Raw genomic sequence first — 22,860 nt, forward strand, 5'->3', positions numbered from 1 at the left:
ATATATATATATATGTCGGACTTAAGTCATTTGGTCAGACTCCGCCTTGTATTAAGGTTCCAGCGACCGCTTTTAAATGAATTGTGTAAGGCAGAGGGGAATCGATGCGTACTGAACAGAAATCCACACATACAGTCGCATCTGCCCAAGCTTATTTTGATATTTAAAGTATGAGTCGCCGCTCGGTTGCAGGTCAAGCGTATAATGTAGTACGACACAATGAATCGATTAGGAGAAGTAAATGGGGATTGGAAAGAGATCCGGGAGAATGGACTTGATGAAGGGGACTGTATAAATCTGAAGCACCCATAGTTTTCCACTTTATTCTACTTTATTCTGTTCATGCAGCGTAAACTGAAGCTAACAGTCTTACATGCTCATCTAACTACGCCCAATCCTCGCCATATAGCCTGAAAGCGAGGTTAATACTACTACCACACCCCACTGAAGGTAATGGCGGTCTATGAGTGCAATCTGCGAGTCCAGCGCGGTTCTTTGATTTCTGTGAGAACAGCCAGTCTTGATAACAGAGAAACACGCAAACGAATAATTCGTATACCGAATCGGGATGTCTAGCTTCAGATACAAGACAACAGAGCAGGAGTGAATTGACACAAGATAGTAATCAGGGCAGACAAAAGTCCACAGCATGAATAAGTTGGGTTGGAGATCAACGGTGAGCTAGAAACCTACCCCACTGAAAGTCCTCTGATGTGACTCAAAAGAGTCCGCAGTACCAGTTTCCGCAGATGTTGCGCCTTGGAGATTTGGTATGCCAGAGACTTGGTCCTGATCGGCTATGGAACGAGACAATTGCCGGTGCACTGTGAAGTCATTGTCTTTAGTGAAATTGATCTCTGGTTTAGGAAGCACCGGACTACTTATGGATAGCGTCCTTGGTTGGGAATTGGAAGATTGGCCGACGGACTCCGTAGACTTGTGGCTCACTGAAGCGGATATGAAGGTATGACGTTGCCCAGTAATTATATCCGAGTGTGTACGATTGGTGGTCTAATACTAGTAACAAGAACAGCCTAAACTAGATACGTTATCGTCTTGTTTTGATGGTCCCTCCTCTCCCCCACCTCTACCAGCGGTGCATGATTGCTCATTGTGAAAAGCTTCGGCAAAAATGATAGTTGGAGAGAAATAACGAGAAACTGCTAGTCCCGCTTCATGCTTCATATATCCACGTTCATGGAAGAGGAAAACTAATATTTGAGGCGAAGAATGAAAATGATAACCTAAACAGAAGAGTTATGGTGATAGTCAAGAAGTTCGAGACCAGGCTCACATATAACCTTCTCGGAACAGCCGTCGACGCTGAACATCCAGATTGTTTGCATTGTAGCAGACGAGTCCTTATGAAAAATTTATGAATATGACACCAATGCCATTCCTCAGAGAGCAAATTATCAATATTTATCTTCTCCGGGAGTGGACAAATAAAGTGGTGTCTTCTGATGAATAATCACTCCAGAGGGCGATAACTGTACAATTCAGATAACAAACCATCATTTCCTGTGGAAAAAAAAACACGATGCGCAGACTGAACAATCTACCGTTTGCTCCATCTGTAATCTCATGGAGAGCTAGGCGTCCGGAGCGAAGTTCGTCCCTAACTTGGAAACATTGTTTCGTCAAAGAGTTACCGTTCCCAGTGTCATGGGTAGTTAACTTTTGATGCAATTCACTGTGTATGCGCAGTATGAACACAGAACTGTTGCCAACTACTGAAAATATTGCACAAATAGCTGAATCCTGGACCACGTACGGCAAGGTAAGGAGGAACACTACTGCTATTCATATCATTACCATCACCATCGAAAGCAAAACACCAGTGCTCAACACTGATGCTCTCTGGCATACATCGCTGCTGCTACGCATACACCACCATGAGCATCAGTTAGACCGAAATCGAGTCTCCGATGGACGACTATGCCCACTTTTCCAAACGCTCTCAGCCAAACCTAACTGGACGGAGAAACAGACAACTACGGACCGTGGATTATGTGGTTCTGTGCTCAACAGAATCAGATGTTCCAGGTAGATATGCGTCGCAGCATTGTGCGCACTCACACACGCACCGCCTCACACTCCACAGACACATCCCGTAAACTGATCCATCGGTATAAAGAACAGAACATTCACACGACTACACTCAGACCACGACAGCGGCGGTGTACCTGAGTGGTGGATGCATGTTAATCGTATCTTGAGGTTACAGACAGCGGTAAAAGCGACGCGTGCGGAGGTTGTTCATGTAAGAGAACACAGAACACATATTTCGCACGTGCATGTACCGTCCAAACTTATGCAACTGTTTTGTGTGAGTGCAATCGATGTCCGTGTACGCATGTGTGCTGTTTACACAGTGGTACACGCCAGCTGAGAAAACAAAGACTACAAACGGATATGCCGTTTCTGCTGGCATCTGTAAGCAGTTGCAAAACAGAACACCCAAAAAGAGTGAAGATGGTGGTCGTTCTGTTGAATATGTGTAGTCATTCAGTTGGTTGGAATACTCGGCTTATGTGCACAAATAGGAGTGGTGACCATGCACACAACATTCTCAAAAAGAACAAGTCGGGAAAGTATATGAGACTGTCCTGGGCATATGGACTCGGGACAGACCCTGGCCTAGTATCGTATGCCAACGATCATCGCGCTCTCAGGGGGGATCTTCATTACACATCATTGGGAAACAAACTGCAAACGTTTGAAAACATAGGGCCTAAGTGACGTCTTAAATAGTACCATAAAAATGTCACATGTGATCTTAAACACGAGCGCCATCAGAGCGCTTTATCCGCCGTTAAGCAGACAAAAAGATCGTAGCTGCCGCAGGAACTGCATGTTACTATTTACACAGCAATTGCGAGATCGAGCCAATGGGGCTTAGCGACAAGCTATTTGCTAAACACACTCATTTGCACGCTCATTTGGGAGACTCAACTTAATCCCAGTTGAATCTCTAGCTCACGAAAGTTTTTGAGAGTCTTTGCTTGAGATAAATCCCATAACTTTATACCGGGAAGTGAAACCTTTGAAAGGGGAAATAGGACACCATCGGAACAAACCCACATATCGGACGGAGTAAACTGACTGAATATTTACGTGAATTCAACTGTTCAAATTTTCTTCGTTGAGTTCTTCCTTGCAGATTTCACACTTTCGGGATACATTAACTGATCGCATCGAGCCTTAATTGGTCTCGCTCCTCTCTGTCCATGCTGAAGCAAAAGAATATTTATCGTTCCGTTCAGAGTGGTCTACCTATATTGCATGTGACTGGGAACGCACTTCGAGATAGAACACCAGCTGACAATTAGGAATGTGACAAAACCCACTAGTCACCGATAGTACTTACATTCAGTACGACCACCATGTACGTCGAGAATGTACGGAGAATGGGTAGGTATGGAGGAAGACGGTTTGCGACGTGGTTGGTGTCGCTCCATGGCAGACTCCGCGACGGATGCGGATGGAAGGAACACGGCAGACGACCGTTTTGAGTGTGAAGAACGGACTGGGAGGGTAGAGGGTTCATAGATTTTTCTAACCGCAGGATCAGGAGAATCTTCGAAATGGTTTGGTGGACGGAACACGCCAAACTCGACAGTATATTGTCGCGCATCCCGAAATGCGTTGTATACATAACGAATGGCTCTGAATGGAATAGCAAAAACAAGAACAGAAGGAATAACACACCACGTTTACGAAAATTTCACGTCAACCAATTCGACTCTCAGTTGGTACAAGCAATCGGTTTCCTGGTAAGCCAGATCACCTTACAGAATGTCCAAGACAACACAGCGAAACGTCCAACATAGTTGTACCAAAAATCTTCGGTATAAATTTCCTCAGCCACACTACTAAAGGCTATTGGTCCTCGCCCAAACATGGATGTCACTAAACGTGATGACTAGAAACCTAACATTCGATCGAAATCAGACGATCGGCATAAGGCAGTTCAAGCATCTGCCTCGGAGGTTTTTATGCATACAGTTTAAGTCGATTTTGACAGGTCTACAAAACTGCGCTGAATGCAAAAGTTCAGGTTTCTGTTATGCAGTTGTAATTGGGGTGATGGTTCCCGGCCAAGTTGGTTACCCATAACTTGGATCTGCTGTAGGATGGATGAATACAACGCAAGGATATTCTGCCGCGTTGGCCAATCTTTGTGTGCGGTAGACAATACGCAGGTGATAAGCACCAGTTGCAATGGGTGGCAGACTTATGAAATTGATTCGGTTCGCCACTGAGAAGAGTTTCACCTGCGCGACAGCTAATATTCCGTTGAGGACACAAACGAAACACTACTAGGGAAAAACGCACTTTTCCGAGGAGGTGAATGTGTGTATGCTGATGCAAATCAACCGCTTCCTCCAAATAAATCCCGTAATCAGCCAGATTGATAGTGCCAGACATGCAGATTCATGGGTATTCGGAAAGTGAAGGTAATTCCCCAGCCGCAACTAGCTGGAATCCGTACAAAGATGAAACCCGGCGGAGTGACACATCGTTTTATAGGTTATCAAGTGAACTTTGTCTGTGCGAATTTCCTCTAATACATATTAAGCCGTAATAGACAGTGCATGTTCGATTACTTCAGAAGAAGATAACCTATCCGAGGGGCGAAAGCGAGCAGACCAGAAAAACTATACCTAAATTCAAAAGGGATTTCTTCCAAGAATGCGCATTCTTGAGTGTGAGTTATGTTTAGTTATTCGCTTATAAGCAGTTTAACGATTAGCCGTTAGCTCAAATTGCCGTATTTATGTCCATTGGTAATGAGGATAATAGTTAGGACAAGGCCGAGCATTGAAGATTATGGTCTAACCGTCACTTTGACACTTAATTGTTAGTTTAACGCTGAGTTGGGGTTGCGGAGGAACCATCACTACTAACTCCAGGAATGATACCGATATTTTACTGCTGGAAGAAACCAGTGAGTAGTAATTCATTCAAGATGCAGATATTTAGAGAGAACTCTATCCTGTAGAAGAGGTTGCAAAGACCTATCAGAGTAAGCCGAAAAGCGAAGCAGCGTTCAACACTCAGCTGCAAACTGAGAACGTCATATCGTGAGTCTCGAATGAGCCTCCCGTTTGTGACGTTGAGTGTGTAGTGCAAGCGATGTCTTAATGTTCAATTGACACATACTAAAGATGTCTACTTATTGCTTGCTGATAATACGATGATATTATTACTAATTCCTCCAACATAAGGACAACCCTGTATAAGGGCCGTTTTCAATTCCCCAGGACGTTCCAAAGTGGGATAATAAAAATTAGTATACTCGTTCAGCTGTAACACACTTTCGGTACCTAGCTGCCATTTTACCCGAAAAAAGCGCCAGGGCTGGAGCACTGCCAAGTTGCCCAAGCCTAGACAGAAGAAGTCGAGATACCAACGTTGGGGTCTAACCAGGACCCTCCGGTCTAACCATTGAGCCATCTTGCCCCCATATTGAGATAAATTGGAAATACCTACAAAGACGACTTCCAAACAAAGATTAAAAGCTACTCAATGATGAGACGGGCATCCTTTTCTCAACGGGAAAGGAGAACGCAAATCACCACTGAAACGCAAGAAAACATGCTTCTTGCAGATCAACCATTTTCTCGTGTCCCCTCAACAGCATAGTACCAGCTGCTGTAAAAACCGGGGAATTTCATTGTCCAATATCCATCGCTTGCTTATGAAACCAGTTTGCACGGATGAGGTGATGAGCCAGTCACTGTATTAAGAAGACAATTAAGCAGATGAGCCAAAGATAAGGGATATGGTCTTCAGATTGCTGATCAGTCCGTAGAGACGGCGATAGGCTTGTGTCCGTAGATGTGATTTTGACCACCAGCCAGCTGGTACTTTTGTGACTGGACAGTATTTTTATATGAAGTTTAGGCCCCAGTATCTGGCAAAACAGAACGGGATGTTCAGTTTCCTAAACGCATTTTAATCCACTGTGGTCCATTCGTGAATAATCTGATCCCAACAACATAGTCTTAACTGAAGAAACTAGTCACTAGCTTATGGTACAACGCCAACCCTCATTAAAAGCCGCCTACGCGGAACGGTTTGAACAAATAGCGCTGACTAGTCGACCTGTAACTCGAAGAAAATGCGTGCTAACAAAAACTCACCTACAGAGTTACCTTAGTCGCAAACCATTATTTACCATTGTGTTAATCTAGATACACGATTGGAACAAAGATGCAACCAAAGAATCTAACCCAGGAACTGGTGTCAAAATGGAATTGGATCATGCTGCGTAAGACCGTCGAATACCAAGAAACTTTGTCAAACCGCATACCCAACGGTGGTTTTTATTCATAGCTACAGCGGCAACTACATTGACATAATCTATCCTTGCTTCTTATTTCGAGTCTATAGTTTGATGTTGATTCATTAAAAGTGTTACGGTAACTCATGTTGTTTCAGAGGTTTCTGCTTTTATCATTTCACATTATTGTACTGAGCATTCTTATTCCCTTCCCACCGGTATCGATTGATTTTCCTTCCTCCTGAGTCATTTACAACATCCTTTTAAACCCGCCGACTCTGCAAGTGCACTCGCTTTAGGGTAACTCCTCTGCGTGCAATCGTAAGACCGAAGTGCTGACACATAATCTAACATTGATATTTTTGACATTCTAAATTTGCTCAATCTTATCAACTGTCAACAAGCCCTTATTTAACTATTTATTTGCTTCAAATATGACCAGAGTGGCAGCGTTGAAGGTCGCACCAGCAACACCATCATCGATAGATATACTCCATTCGCAGATGCCAATAAATCTATAAGGTCAAGATTCTATACGTGTAAACACAGATCAGTCTGATTAGCATGGCGCCACTCACCAGCTACACAACCGGATAGTTTCATTTACACTGAACCAAAAGTCAGCGTTCTGTCTGTTTATGTAAGAAGACGTAATGAAGTACACATAAGAAGAGTACCAAGGACTGAAGGGAAGCGTGAATAAGATAGCCATCAAAATTGTAAGCAAGCTGCTGACATACATCTAACTTCGTTTGCCTAGCGTTTGAAGAGTGCAAGACCACCTCGTTAAGGGCGTGATACATACTATCCATGATTTACACAAAACACCAACCACGCAGTTCTGCGACCCACGCGCACAGGTCACGTGAGATGCATGAATGCGAATGCGTGATGTTCGAGCGACGATTGATTGTGGTAAAAACATTGCTGTTACTCAAACAAACCTTCGATTCAAAGCACAAAACCACCCTCGTGCCAGAAAGGAGAGAATAGCAACAAGAGGATGAAATGCCAGTCTGATTTATGTGAAGTTGGTGTAGCAAGTAAAGCCCATGAACCCGCGTGTCAGGCACACAAGAAAGATGTCAATATGTTCGGACCGAAGCTGTGACAAACGGTTTGAGAAACGGTTGGGTAAGGATCGAAATAACGGAATTCGAAAGCTGAACGTACAAAGTGCACAACAGAAGGGGAAACAACTCCGAGTACAGGTAGAACCTACAGGTAATCATCTGAATCTTATCGTGTTGACAGGAACAAGGAATGTAGGCTGACATACTGTAGAATAGCGTCACAGCGATTCGAAATACCAAATAAAATCTAGGGCAAAGAATCGGTCGTATTGTCTCTATTGTAGAAAACCGTCTCAGCTAAAATAAAAGGACAGTGTACACATCAGGAGAGCTTTCGACGAATTAACGCGTACTATACGTATTACAAAACGTCCGGTTAGAGTTTTCATTCACTCGTATCAAGAGTGAAACTTCAAAAACTGACACAACAACTCTATTTTCGCGTTCGTACCTAGGGGTCACGTTTTACACTGTACAAACACACCAAAAGTCAGACTTAGCGGAAAAAACACGGTGGGTGGTCGTAAACCTACTTCGGATTAGGATACCATAAGTAGACATAGTGTTTATTCCACGACCCATGGCGGTTCACTGAAACGCACATCTAGCTAGAAGGGTCATTTGTAGTATATAATGGGGGAGGGGTGTAACTTTAGTTGTGGAAACGAAACTAGAACGAATGAGTGAATCGAGAGGGGATATCCATTGCTTGCTCATATATTCGTAAGCAACATAATGTACAGGCCCCGTCGCATGTCTAAATTATGACGCAGGTAGACTGAGTGATCCAAGTGGTTGGCACTTGGAACAAGAGAATTTCGGTGACATGAGACAACCAAACGATAGCACGCAATCCAATAAACAGACAACTGTCTTGAAGAGCCACAAACAGATGGCGACGCAGCACAGTGTGACGACTTACACACTTGTAAGATTCAGTGAACTACGAGAGGCAATCCATGTGACAGCTTTCCAAACGTTAACACCGCTCCATTGTTATCGGACCGATATAGGACGGCTTGCGTTCGAGTAAAGTCACGACGACCGTTCTTGTACTAAGTCTTACCCTAGTCAATGGCACTCACCTTCCAGCACATCCAAACGTCAACCAATAGTAGTCGATGGAACAGTACTTACAGTAGCTATTTACCTCAAAGTTGGGGCGAGATGGCCCAAGTGGTTAGAGCGCGAATTTACTGACCGGAAGGTCCGCGGTTCGAACCCGACTTCCGCCACTCGACTTCTCCTGTCTAGGCTTGGGTAACCTGGCAGTATCCCAGCCCTCGTGCTTCCTTCGGGTGGCATGGCAGTTAGGCACCGAAAAGCTGCTACAGCTGAACGATCGATTTTTGGAAGCCAATTATAGACTGGACTGGTGAGCCATAGCAGAAATAGGTGTTCGCCAATGAGGACTGGGTACAACTGCGTGGAATAAATAGAACTAGCAAGGACAGTCCCTTGGCTCTCCAGGCCGACGGCCGAAAAGCACGTATAGTTTAGCTCTAGCCTCTGCAACCAACCCGTCAGGTTTTGCAACACAAAGCTTGGCACGGGAACAGTCATTGTACTGACCCCCCCCCTCCGAAGAATAGTTTCATCGGTTCTTTTCATTAATTTCAAAGAGTCGAATGAGTTGGTGAAAATACCTTATTTCCGACACTTCGCTCCCTGCTACCTCATTTATCATCCTTTCTTTCCCATCTACTGTAGTCAGCGACTTACCATGGATATACGTGCGTTGGACAACATGGGCAGTCTCATTCACCTCAAAGTATAATTCAACCAAACACTCCGAGAAAATTAACGGTTATTACGGTCCACACTCTAAAGCAAGCAAGTTGGTATCACCAGTATGCTGAATACATTGACTGTGATAGATAAATGGTAGCAGGAACTAGACATCAGCAGTCGAACGGATTATCCTATCACGTTCTCGCTTTCATGGAATGAAGAAAAACCTGAAAAAATCTTATGAATGGATGGTTGTCGTAGTGTGCGTATTGTGTCTTTTCATCCCAAAACAGACTAGTTATTATTGTAGCTTTTTATACTGTAAATATATAGGGTGCTAGCTCGTATGCATACAACAAGAAGTTGTATGTTTGTAATTTGTTTAAATTTGCCAGAACAAGTCTGATCACAAGTAAGCCAATGATAGAAAAGCGATCACGCAAAAGCGTTTGAGGTCACTCTACAACAGATAGTTGAAAACCTATAAAAGTAAAAAATATGAAAGTGGATGCGATAAAACTATGCGGTTCTGTTTTTCTGAGGGTTGTGTAGCTCACTTATCAGGATATGTACACGACTGTTTGTGCTTTGTTAGAGCGGTATACCTCGTTGACATGCTTTCCCCATGGTTTTCTAACCTGCTCTATTTTCCACTGTGGCAGAATAATGTACGGTGATTATACTCATAAGACTGAAGACCTGACTTGTGAATGGGCCAATCCAAGACAGTCATAGTTCACTAAGAGATCAACGACCCCACTGAGCTGATGAGTCGCACTGAGCAGTAACAAACAGCTCACCATATACGTTGTCCACAAAACGTAGCAGGTCGGCTTGTGCTGTGCCATTTTGATCCAGAATTCGTTTACTATCCAGAATTACGACCTTAGTTGCCTTCGCCAATGGGAACGCAGTAATAGTACACATACAGACTACTAAGTTTAGAAGAAGGTAAACGACATGTCCTACTAATGTGTCTATTGCACAATTCAGACACGCAATGGTGTGTATCGATGTCAGAAGCAATCTTTTCACAAATTCATGGTACCATAGTGTGGAATTCCTCCAGATCATGCACTAGCAGACGGCCGTAGTTGCCGGATGCCTATCATAAACACCAGCTGTTGCACATGTAACAGAAACCAGCTCTCAAATGTGTCGCATTTAAAGTGCGTCAGAACAATCTCCCTTCCACTCAGTTCAATAGAACAAAAGGTGTGGATATTACCTATTTGATTTTGCTTGGCAAGATGGGACGAGATGGCCCAAGTAGTTAGAGCGCGAATTTACTGACCGGAAAGTCCGCGGTTTGAACCCGACCTTCGCCTCTCGACCTCCCCTGTCTAGGCTTGGGCGACCTGGCAGTATCTCATCCCTCGTGCCTTCCTCGTGTGGCACGGTAGCTAGGCACCGAAAGGGGACTACAGCTGAACGATTACGATTTTTTCGCTTGGCAAAATACAAACAAGAAGTTAGTGTCTGCCTATAGGTGGGACATTCCTCAGGACGAGCGAGAAGTGTGCTCGGACGCTGATCTGCATGTGACGGTATTCAGCAAGAGCATGCAACCAAATCAAATGGAGGTTGAAAATGGTAATATGAAACCACATACACGAGCAACAGTGAATATCTGTCCCCAGGTAGATGCCCATTTAAGGCTGTCTCAGCGAAATGGACAAGAGCGCTTAGTCGCGACCTGCGTTCTAAAAGCACGCCAAACCGAGCCCAAATCGCCAGTAGCACTCGAATCTATGATGGCATAGAGTAAGGTTCAACTGGCGTCTCTTCCAGAGTAGTTGTGGAAGACCCGGTCACTAGTTCGTCTGAAGCCGGTATTCAGAATTCCACAAAACGCGCGTACTTTGGCTACTTCCTGGGAAGCTGGCCACATCTGAACAAAGCGAACATGTCAAAAACGCATTTTTTTCAATAAATCACCAGTTGACGACCCGATGTATCTTCGCTGTTTCGAGGGCAATTTACGTATTCTCGCATGATTCCCCAATCTGGTACAATCATACCACTTCCATTCATGCCTTTCGACGGAGTTTAGTTATCTATAACAGGTCGCTTCAAAGCACATCAGTTGAAGGGTCAGGGGTCAGCATTCACTGCCGTTAAGACTGATGACAACGTAGATATGTGTTGCCATTTGCATCCAAAGTCTACAACCTTCGTGAAAATGCCCGCGCTAAGTTGAAGCAGCGTGTGCATTAAGGTGGAACACCGCAACGACATTGCAGGTGGGCCGTGCTCATCGTCGTCCATCGATTCGCAAACTGTGGTGGTACAGAGGTACTGTTAACTGGTGTTTCTTCAACAGAGACCTGCAGTATTGTGTGCAAAATAGGAGCTCACCGACATGGACTGGCGCAAAGATAGATGTTACTTTCGACTAGTTCTAGCCGAAATGAAAAGACAATCAACCTGGATCATGATCCACAGAGTAGACAGATATACTTAACATAGATTCGCTAATTGTTAGAAAACCTTACACAGAACAAGAAAGCCTGGAGATGTCCATGAACCATAAAGGAATAACCACGAGAATCAGTCGCGGTGAATGTGTACATAGGTACATACACAAGCCATACAGAAACCAGATCAAACGTGCTTACTGAGATTCATGCATGTTGGCCAGTTTGTGCTGATTGATAGTGACAATAATATCGCCCACCCGAAAAGGACAGTTCTCCCGAGATTCGAAGTAGAATTGGCGACTTCGGAAGCGGTCGCATAGTCGAAGCCCCACAAAATGACTGTGTTGTGGTGAAAGGAAGCAGATAATTTAAAGGAGCCGGAGTTCACCATGACGTCATCATCGCAGTATCTTTATCAGACAGAAAATTTCGAAATACAACATCGTTTCCACACACTGAGAAACAGTCACACACCACAGAAGCTACCCTGGGATAGCATCTACTCGTGACAAAGGGTGGTCTAGCCAGGAAGGGCCTTTCTGGAAAGTGAATAAATATACAAAATGATAGTGCATATGGATGTGTTTGTTGACGCGATAAGACACATTATTTCGGGTTAGGCGTAGACGAATTGTTCCCTAATTCTCTTTGTACGGAGATATATGAATGAACCCACAGTACTTCAAGTTCAGTAAAGTTGGATGAGTCCTATTCGGTAAGTAGTATTACCAGGTTAATGACCAAACGCGTAAGTGGACGTGTGTACGTGGACAAGATCCCAAGATCAACCACATACAGCTCAGTCAAGGAAGCTGAGTCGTAAAGGAAATCAACTCCGCAGAACTTGGGTCAATATTACCCTACAAATACGTCCCAAAAATGGGCGTCACCATCCCTCTTATTAGAGGAATACAACCTCCTCTGATCTAACCTGAAGGATGTCGGTTGTAAGTACCGTCCGAGATTCCCCGGGTGGAAATGAACATTTTTAAAGTTTTCCTTTTGTAATGATGGAAAATACTGGAGACATCTAAGCTTCTATAACAATGAGTCAGATGCAACAGGAAGAGTTGCTGAACAAACCGAGTCATTAACCCATAAGTTAATTGGGTTTACTGCTGTAGCGGACAGGAACTCACCCTGAATTCGGATCGGAATATGAGTCAAGTGCGAATCCAAGATCATCCAAACTTGGAAGCTGAACGACTCGTATCTGAAGCAGAGGGGAGAAATCCAAGTTCGATTGTGATCCACTGTTTAATGTACACGACTGTAATTCAACTGACGGGTGATGCGGTGAGAGATGAGTGGGAGAGATTTCTGACAATTCGTTTGAGTCTAACCATGGGGCTGACGAAGCCATGCCACTCAAAGACCGACGGGCAGATGTGTTTCGCTGAAACGAACTCCTGTTGATTTTCGCAAGAGAAGGACACAGAGTCCCATTCCGGTGGGAGTCAAACTCAGTAGTGAATGTTCGGCCAGACCTCTTTTCCAAACTGACTGGAGTTTGTGCTCGTGTTGGAACGGCTGGAGGCAACGACCCAAGAGATATTTTGGCATTCTTCTCCGGCTTCGATAAAAAACAAATAAATATTTACCTGAGAATCATGATGAACAGCAAGCAAGGTAACGCAGTTACTTGAGATACAGTGCACCCCCTCAAGATTAAGCATTTTTGTGGTACGACTAAAATATCCCTTCACAGATACATAAATACTTAACGGTTACTCAGATGGTGGCTTCACTCTCAAGATAATATCTCAATGTAGATCACTGGCCTAGAACTACCAGCCAACTATCAAACAGGTGAAGGCTATCCTGTGACAAGGGCATCTTCTAACCGCCTGTCGATGATTTACCATCCGGGACCACATCAAAAACAGTTAGTGTTGACTGATTTTGGAAAACAGGATGAGGGGATACATGAGAGCGCCTCCATAATAAAGCACTCGTTCCTCGTAAGAAATCCCCAAGTGAACAATGCCACTTACTAAGAGAACACCTTCGGTCCTTCAGAATTCGATTACGATGAGGAAACACCTCCCGACCCCAATAGATTTATGGGAAAATATCCCGACCTAACTAGGGAAACTGGCTGACTTATATCAGCCTATTAGTCAGTGTGGTAACCCAGCTCATATCCGTATGTCTTTGTCGACCGTTAAATGTGGTCGAACAATAGAACCATTACCATCCTTTTGAGGTCTGTTTTGCAGAAACTTGAACGAATCGCAGGCCTTTCCTCAGCAATCATGGATGATGACACGAGCCGATAGTTGACAGTCTCTTTTCTGGAACTGTTTTGCATCAAGCTGGTAGACTGATTCAAACCTTTGAATGTGCAAATCTCAAGAAGGGCGAAGAATAAAGTGTGCAAAACCAGATAGAAGTGTGGAACGTACGATGAAGACCCGTTAGTGACCAGAACGATATTGTACATTTGTGTTTCAGCTATCACCCAAACGGCAATTTCAACTTTGAAAAAACAGGGCGTCTTTTCCTACCGGACTGCAATTGCTGCCTCTCATTGAAAAGGGCTAGAGGACGGAAACAGCTGGATAATCTTTCCAGCGGTATCCGTAGGATGATAGATAAATCGCCCACGAAGAAAACTAAGATGCTGGGATGAGAAGACACTCCGTTAGTGCTGCCTCAGACAATGAAACAACAAACTTGCGACTATTTGGATTCGTTTCAGATAACTACGGAACACATTCTGGTCATTTTGGAAATACAAGAGGTTGTTCCTAGACTACATTCGCCTCACTCCGATATCATCTAAACTACATGTGCGATAGGTGCCAAACCTACACGGAAACAAGCAGATGATACCAATAGGGCACCAATAAGGAAGACTACATAATGCCACTTTGAAATTGAGGTGCGTCCACAGCTGTGGACACAGTACAAGTGGTCGCAAAAATCGAAGTCACAAGCGCGGCTACACAAATTCCACGGATCCAGTGAACCCCTTGTGAATATTCGATGCCAAGAGCGATGACAGGATCTGGTGGAATGCGGTCATAGAAAATAGCAAGCAAGCAAGCTAGTCCCATATCTGGATCAATGAACACAAAGCACAATGTGCTGAAAAGTGTGGAATGGAATGAAATGCGCCCCTGGAGTAAGAATGACCGTTGTGTGCATAAACAAGGCGCCATTCAGAGGGTAGGCGACAACTGTTACGCGTAACCTAGGGTTCCATGGCACCGTCACGTAGCTTGAACATAACTGAATCAAAATCGGAAAGATACTACAGAACGGTTAGTAAACGTCATTCTTACAAGTCGTTTCGCAGCTGCATACGCGTGAGAAACAAGTCATGAATGGTTTTCGGGAAAGAGACTCAAGTCAAACAGTTATGTGCATATATTGGTATTTAGGCAACCCAGTGATCGAGCGAATTCGTGAAGCTAAAACAAGGTGAAACAAACAAGCCTGTGGCACACGTACCTCAGAACTTATAAAAATCGGAAGAAACCATTTAGTCGGTTTAGCTGCCATTCACTCACTCAACTTAACTTCTACCTAGATTGGCTGTTGTTCTTCCTCGAGAGCGGACGGTAGTACCATCCGAACGGCTCATCAAGCTGTGTGTCAGATAAAATCACCAAGTAGTTAGTTAATTGTGGTTTATCCTCTATGGCTAAGTGAACGTCATCTATCACACGGCTTATACTTGCAAGATTGTGCACCCAGCAAAAGGTTTAGTACTCTGGTCATGCGACCATGAACCCAGTCCGGCTTTATGAACAGTTCGCATCCCCATAGTAGACTTTCCAATGCTGCTGTTTCAAACCTTTTGATTGAGTTAACTAACCTATCGGATATGGCGACGCTGGGTTGATGGGTGGCTAAGACATTGGAGAAAACATGGTAGAACTGGTTCTGAACAGACTGCTTACTCGATCAGACGATCGCCTAGTCACTAGTGGGCCGTCAGGTTTTATATGAATAGCTACCGGTTCTGGAGCAGCCATGAGCTTGAGTGTAGCCGGTTTTTTTCGCACACGTCTAACTGAAACCCGAAACTGTGGAAACTGGTCAGCTGACGGGTGGTGAGGACCCTAAACTCCTAACCAGCGTTTAGCGTCCAAATTCTCTGCTCCCATCTGATGGGTTCCCAATAAGAAAGCAATTGTGAGGCTCGGTATTCGGAATCTGACTATGTCTCTAACAAAAACAGACGGGCCGAATGCATAGCAACTCATCATCCATATAAGAGCAGTCAAAAGTTAACGTATCAAGTATTTTTACGACAACTGAGCATGGTCTTGTGCGCAAAGATAAGTATGTTGGCAGAACACAATTCAAATCCCACAGTGAGTGCTACGTTACTTATCCGTGGACCACGACAACAAACTTCATAAAGTCAATAGAAGTAACGTGGAGGATAAGTGCTCAAAAAAATTCTAATAAACTGATACAAAGGAAAAAGAATCAGACAGAAACAACTGGGCGATTCTGAGGAAAATGGAAACAGCATGGAAGAACCCGTACATACCAGTGGAAGACGGCGATCATCATGTGACACTCCTGACTGAGGAAGATCGATTGGCTTATCCGGCGCAAGTGGTTTCACATACAACGATGGTACTTTACGTGAAAGACTATCTAAATGTAAAGGTCAATAAAATGAAACCACGTGATGAACCCACAACTGTCAGATAGATCGTCATGAGTTATGAGGACACCGTTGTGAACTGAGCGACGCTCAGTGGAATTATTATTCTCGAAAACACGAAACATCTCCTTAGCAGATATCGCATCTCAGTATATCATCTGGAAAAAAGGCATTGAAACATCAAGTTACACTACTGCAAAGCAGAAAAATATGTGAGTGGACGCACACAATAACTGAAATTCAAAAGGAGTTGCTAATCGTGGGAGACCTGATCACCCGAGCCGAACATCAATTACGTTGAACCAGAAAAAGAACGCTCTACTCTGAAGCGACTGTCTTGTAAACGACAAATCCTCCCAATCAATTTAATGATGGTCAACATTGGTCAATATGATGGCTGAGTTACTCCCTGAGCTTGTCAATGTTTTTTCCAAACGTTTCGTCATCAACAGAGGTGGTATCATCAAGATACAGCTGAGTTCCAGTGCTTGTGTTTAAGCAGTGAATCGTAGTAGTGGATCACACGAGAAGCACAGCCGTTTCACAAAAGGAATTTGTGGAGAACGACTAGATGGGAAAAAACGAATCATGCTGTCAGTACTGCGGTGAGGTTCAAACTCATTGGTGGTCACTAATGAAGGTATTACAATCATAGAGAATCGACACATTGAAAACCGATCCGTCAGGATGACTTACAGCATTCAGGGCGAAACAGGGATTGATGTAATTCACGGGCAAGCGGTATACTTTATAGTCAACCGTTGGTTCCAATTATATAAACCACGAGCGGGGTGGGATTCACATTATCAAGGACTGCATTTAGTGTGTTAACATGCAGACTGTATTCACCGAGTCAAAATACCACTAACAGCCATCAATGCTCGAGGGTGTCAAAAGCAACTAGATTAGGGAAATTTGTGTTTCCACCGCAAAACAGGTTCAAACTAAGGTTGCCTCCTCATAGAAAAACTACCCAAGAATAATCCCTCCAGGTTTGGTCTCCTTAGGTTTCTGCAGAATTTCAGGACTCGAAACAAAATCCTATCGCTCGTACTATGAAACAGCTTGCAAATACACTATTCGAACGCATTTCCGTTAAGAAGCAACCACTATCATCACTGACGGCAATACACAAGTAAAACTAACTGAAGCTCAAGAGACGTGAAAACAGGAGCCTATGTTTCGAGGAGGCTTGATAAACAATCGGTAAATTTATTAACCAAACCCATCTGAAACGATGACGACCCAATCGGTCATTAACATTTTCTAATTGATTGAAGGAGTCTGTGTTGCTGGAGATTTTCAACTGCTAGTTAGAGAGGGTCAACAGGGAGTGACAAGTGAATAATTCTGTTGTGTATTTCGATTAGTAAATTTCCTATTAAGCACTCATATGTGTGGCGATAAAACAGTGACAAGCTCAGGGCGAAAGGAACAATCTGGTAGAAGCAGATGATGTGACAGCTACCAAACCGATTCCGAAAAATGCATTGATTTACATGCAAGTTTGAAATGGCAGACCTTCCGGTTATGTGCAGAAACTATAAGCTGTTCAAGAGAAATACTACCCAAGAATAATGCTACGATTTCTTGGGTTTTCCATTTCCCCTCCGTATTGAATGGCATGTAGTCCAACGGTGAGCCCTTTTAATCTTTCTTACCACACAGGCTGCTGGCACCGTTGTTTCCTTAAGTAGAAACACGCTGGCCGCCAGGAGGAAGCACCGTACGGCCTTCACACTCCTGCAGAACGACAGTACAACTTTACCCCAAGACTACTTCATATTACGTTTACTAATAGTATGTGGTCTACTAGTTCATGTTCCTACTGGGCCCTACTGGCAGGGTTGAACCATGTGAGCCACTGCAATCCTCAGGCCCGACCTCCACGTAAAGATGGCGTTGGCTAAGGGGTACGCTCCGAGATATCGTGAGTGAGCTAGACCCCCTTATACCAACCAGCAGTGCAGGATGGAAGAATCCGGTTTTCGCCCAGTATGCCAAATCAATGGCTTAAAGGCTGCTCAATATCACAACATCGTCAGCGAAAATGACTCAATGGAAGTTCACCTTAGCATAACGTTGTCGACCTAAACCTATAACAAGGGACCAGGGACAGAACCTTAGGAGACCCCGTCGCTCAACTCTGCCTTTTGAAATGCATCTTGAACAACAATCATCTGGAAGTTCCCAGTGCTTAAGAAGCCATCTTTCCATTAGAACGTAAGAGGATCTATTTTGAAAAATAGCCTAACTTTGAGAATTCCATGGTCGACAGAGTAAAAGACGTCACTGAATTGAAGAGAGCAGATGTGGATTGGCATAGCGTTCTCAAGGAGGTCGATCGTCTGATGAAAGAAAAATAAGAGGTTTCTTAGGTACGGACTTGACGAAGAATCGAACGGTTACCTAATTTCGTTCAACATCGACTGTCGCGTGGCACATCAACCGGGTCCTTTAACGTGCTGTATGGTTCATGTACGAGGACTGAAAACGATTCACGAGGGAGTCTCGTTTATTTATCCATCACATTCGTTTTCCAATTTCATACTCCGTTGCGGCCAGCATCCCTGTGGATCCATTCTTCAGGACTAACAGATCCGCTTACCGCTCATTGCTGTTAGATGCAACATCTACGTTCACTCGACTACCAAGGCCATAGATACTTCGAAATCATCCTCAAGACACCGACACAGTTCTGATAGCTTTTAAAGCTCTCCCTCTGAAACAAGCTGGAAAACAGACTGCTCTTGCATATAAGCCCAAATCGCTTTCAGTTGATGTGTGCTGACACTCTGAAACGATTATTCAGGACCCATGTACAGTTGTTGAGCTGACCTAGCCATCGGTTACTTCTCACTTCTGGTTGCGGCGATGCAGAATTCACCACAGCTGGTTCTGTCGGAGTTGGTATTATTTTATATCATCAAGCTGAAGTGTTCCTGCTTAATCGAATGTTCGTTTATTGCTTGTGTGCGGTTCATTTGGCAACGTCTGTGAGAACAGCCCGTAAACGCCCCGAAGATCACTGTCTGTTTATTGCATCTACCTACGCTCCAACAGGCTGCAGCTCTGACACTTTCAAAAACAATTTCACGACTGTTCGAGTGCTCTTTTACCAGTAAACTTAACTTCATTCGAGATCAGTTGCGTGTCATCTTGAACTAGAATCTAAATCCCAAACAACAGCGAATGCCTCCTGCAGTTACTCTTATCGAACCCTGCAAGATACTGCTGGCTGTCGAACAGAGCAAACTAAATGTAAGTATTAGATCTCGAAGGACACTTTAAAACTGCTAGACCGAACATGTAGTCCTCTTGATCAAGAGTACAATACAACTCAAATGACTAGCAGAAAAATGCGCAGATCGAGAAACTTGGCGGGTCCAGAAAGCGGAAGAAACGATAAAAAGCAAGAAACTGTGTAAATTACTCCAAACGGTAAGCGCGATCGGCCCGGACAGGCCTCTGGTGGGCGAAAAAAAGATAACATGGTTCACTCATTTCTAAAAAACGTCTGTTGTCAGGTTGAACACTTTCAACACTTCAACTGGTCACCAGCTACTCCTCCGATTCCTGAGCCACAGCAGAGCCCCAAATAATGAACTTGGCCATCCCCACGGCTTCCGAAATATGCAAATGTCTTTTCTCCCTCAGGCGACACCGAACTGCTGGTCCTCACGAATTCATGTCCACTCTATTTAGAATGAAGTTGAAGTACTCACCCAGTACTTGGATGAAAGAGATCAACCATACCAACAGCGTGCAGTCGATAGTGGTGTCCACGTGTGACAATCTGGGGGAATAAACAGACTCGCGGTTCGAATGGAGTCTACTTCATGCCGTATGACGAAGGCGCGTGGAGACGGGACCCCAAAATACAAAGCAGGACTCCAACCAAGAACGAGCTGCGTGGACCACATCTTCTCGTGCCTTCGAGTGTGAGAGTAACAGTGGGCTATATGTACCCTATACTTCTGATGTACCTTGACTTTAAAAGTATGCTGGATTCTGCCAACCGGTCAGTCCTTCTAAACACGGTTGTGCAACATGGTATGTCTCAAAAGGTCATAAATGTAATTCGTTATTTACAATCATATACTTATGTGCGCGTGAGAGTGCATGGGGAGCTCCCAAACTCAAGCAATTGTGTCTGATACGGTTACCCTGACGGTAGTGTGACAGAAGTCAATGCACGAATCTCAAGAGCCAGAGTTGTTGTAGCCAATTTACGGCACTTATGGAGTCAAAAGGTACATCATAGCATGTATCAGGAGTGCACATGTACATCATCGGTTGACAGCGGTTGGCATCCACACCATGCAGCGCCTCCAACCAGCGACCGTGAGGATCACGCGGTCTCCACCCATATGTTTCGTAATATCCTTCATACTCCTCTGCCAGGTCAAGGATTGACCAACTCTCTTAGGCATTAGTAATACATGGCCTAAGCAGCGCAGTTTCCGGTGCTGGACAGACACAACCCGTTGCACAACCGAAAACTCGCTTTCTGATTGCTTCGTTGCAAATTCACCGACACCAACCCACACAAGCCATGGTTGAGACAATGGTGCTAAAAAACCTGAAGACGTTTCAGTTCCGCTGCTCGAACAGGCCAAATCTCACAGCCATACAACAAGACAGCCCGTACTGCAGCCTGAAACACACGTCTCTTGGGATTCAGGGATATTCTGCTTTGATGCCATAGATGTCTCAAATTACTAAACGAGCCCCGAGCCTTGCAAATTTGTGCATTGATCTCATCCGTTACCTTACAGTCAGAACTAATACAACTTCCAAGGTACGCAGAACGCTCCAGTGCCTCTCCCTAGATTGTAATTGGCATGTTCAGTGGCTGAATGTCCAGGAGCATGACCTTACACTCTATGGGTGCAAAGTGCATTCCAAAGGACGGGGTGACTTTGGTCAGTTCATCCAAAAACACCTGTACCTTCTCCATTTCGAAGACGATAATGATGTCGTCTGCATACTCTAGATCGACAAGGTTTTGGTCACAGGGTATTTGAACGCACGGGGTTTTGAGAGACCTTCAGTGTTTGTCTTACGATTTCACCGATCACGAAGTCAAATGGGAATAAAGTGGGCGTCCGTGACGGACACCGCTTTGTGTACGGAAGCTTTTGGAGAGCTCTCCGTACACTCTCACGGGAGGCGAGATGGGCCAAGTGGTTAGAGCGCGAATTTACTGACCGGAAGGTCCGTGGTTCAAACCGACCTCTGCCTCTCGACTTCCCCTGTCTAGCCTTGGGCAACCTGGCAGTATCCCAGCCCTCGTGCAACCTTCGGGTGACATGGCAGTTAGGCACCGAAAGAGTGCTACAGCTGAACGTATGCAGGACACTCACACGTCCGTAGGTGTGAGAATACAAAGAGCTTATGCTCACGAACTTCCGGGGAATTCCTTGGTGGGCAAGCGTGTCAAGGACATACCGGCAACCGAGTCGAAAGCGCCTTGGAAATCCAGGAATACTAGAGTTGTGGGTAGTTTTTACCTGTGGCGTTGTTCTAGCGCCTGACGGAGTGTGAGCATTTGGTCTAGGCAACCCCTGAAAGGCCGGAATCCCGCTTGCTGTTGTCAAGTCAGTGTCTCACGAACGACGGAGAAGTGACGGCGAGGGTCTCGTTATGACGTGTTAGGCTGACCGAGAACCTCACCTCCACCTTCGGGGGGTTATCCGAACCAGGAGCTGAGTGGCGCTCCGGAGAAGAGACGCAACCATAAACCGTTGCTGTATGGGGTTCCACGTTCACCGTCCACGGTTCTACTGCATGTACAGGATCCAAATGAGAGTATTGGATGGCCATAATAATTTTTACTCAAAATGCTCAGTCCAGCGGTTGAGGTATCCTTTTTTATTCCTGATGGTCGCGCCACTTTGATCACTGATTGTTTCTGCGGGAAAATCAGATTCCTGAAAAAATAATTCCCGGAGTCTACTGGGATCCTGACGCTCCACCAAAATATCAAAAGGGAAGCCGGAAAGCATCCAGGCCAGTCAGTAACTCAATCAATTCAGCAAAAGCCGATGAGTGTTCAGACATTCCACGGAAGCACGACCGAGTATAATAAGTGTTCACGTATTTCATAAAAGCACGGTTGATGTTAATCGATGTTCACTAAACACTGATCAAATATCCTGGATAAATGCCAAGTCTCTTTAAATAGCGCTGGGCCGTCGTAAATTCTGCATTCGCGCGCACTCGCTTGTTGCCGTTGTGTTCTTTGTCGGCGTTCTTTTCCCACACTAGGCACTGGAGTAGGACTCCGTCACGAAGAGACTGGACCTTACTTCTGCATTCGCACTCGCTTGTTGCCGTTGTGTTCTTTGTCGGCGTTCTTTTCCCACACTAGGCACTGGAGTAGGACTCCGTCACGAAGAGAGAGAACCTTACCGTGGTGTGGCGGTTTGTGTACCTCGGCGACTCATTGAGCTATACTGGGGAGTGTCCGCACGATGCTCACAGAGTCTCTCATACCAGGTTGGTCTACGGGTAGAGGTTTGACGAACACAGTGTACTGGCCCTCCAGGTTGGAGTTGGAACATGTATGGCGACGTGTTCCGCAAAAAAATGGTAATATGCTTGCATTTCCAGCCGAGCACCGCTGTCTGGCGGTTAGGCTTTTGAGCCAAAGGCTTTGGTTGAGGACCCTAATCGTCCTCCTGTCTAGGTGTGGGCGCCCTGGCAGTATCCCAGCCC

General features: G+C 44.8%; 1 protein-coding gene across 1 annotated transcript in view; it reads right to left on the reverse strand.

The window, feature by feature from the left end:
* T265_00091 (hypothetical protein) overlaps positions 1 to 16,300 on the reverse strand; it is a gene marked incomplete at both ends in the record, with an annotated part of 45,902 nt that extends 29,602 nt beyond the window's left edge. Inside the window, 5 exons of the mRNA XM_009163748.1 lie at positions 694 to 947; positions 3,371 to 3,669; positions 11,712 to 11,852; positions 12,653 to 13,086; positions 16,021 to 16,300. Of these exons, the coding sequence (XP_009162012.1) occupies positions 694 to 947; positions 3,371 to 3,669; positions 11,712 to 11,852; positions 12,653 to 12,876 (918 nt within the window). The remainder of the gene's footprint in view (positions 1 to 693; positions 948 to 3,370; positions 3,670 to 11,711; positions 11,853 to 12,652; positions 13,087 to 16,020) is intronic.
* Between the last annotated feature and the right edge of the window lie 6,560 nt (positions 16,301 to 22,860).

Source organism: Opisthorchis viverrini (genome assembly GCF_000715545.1).
Source record: "Opisthorchis viverrini unplaced genomic scaffold opera_v5_1, whole genome shotgun sequence".
NCBI classification, from domain to species: Eukaryota; Metazoa; Platyhelminthes; class Trematoda; order Opisthorchiida; family Opisthorchiidae; genus Opisthorchis; species Opisthorchis viverrini.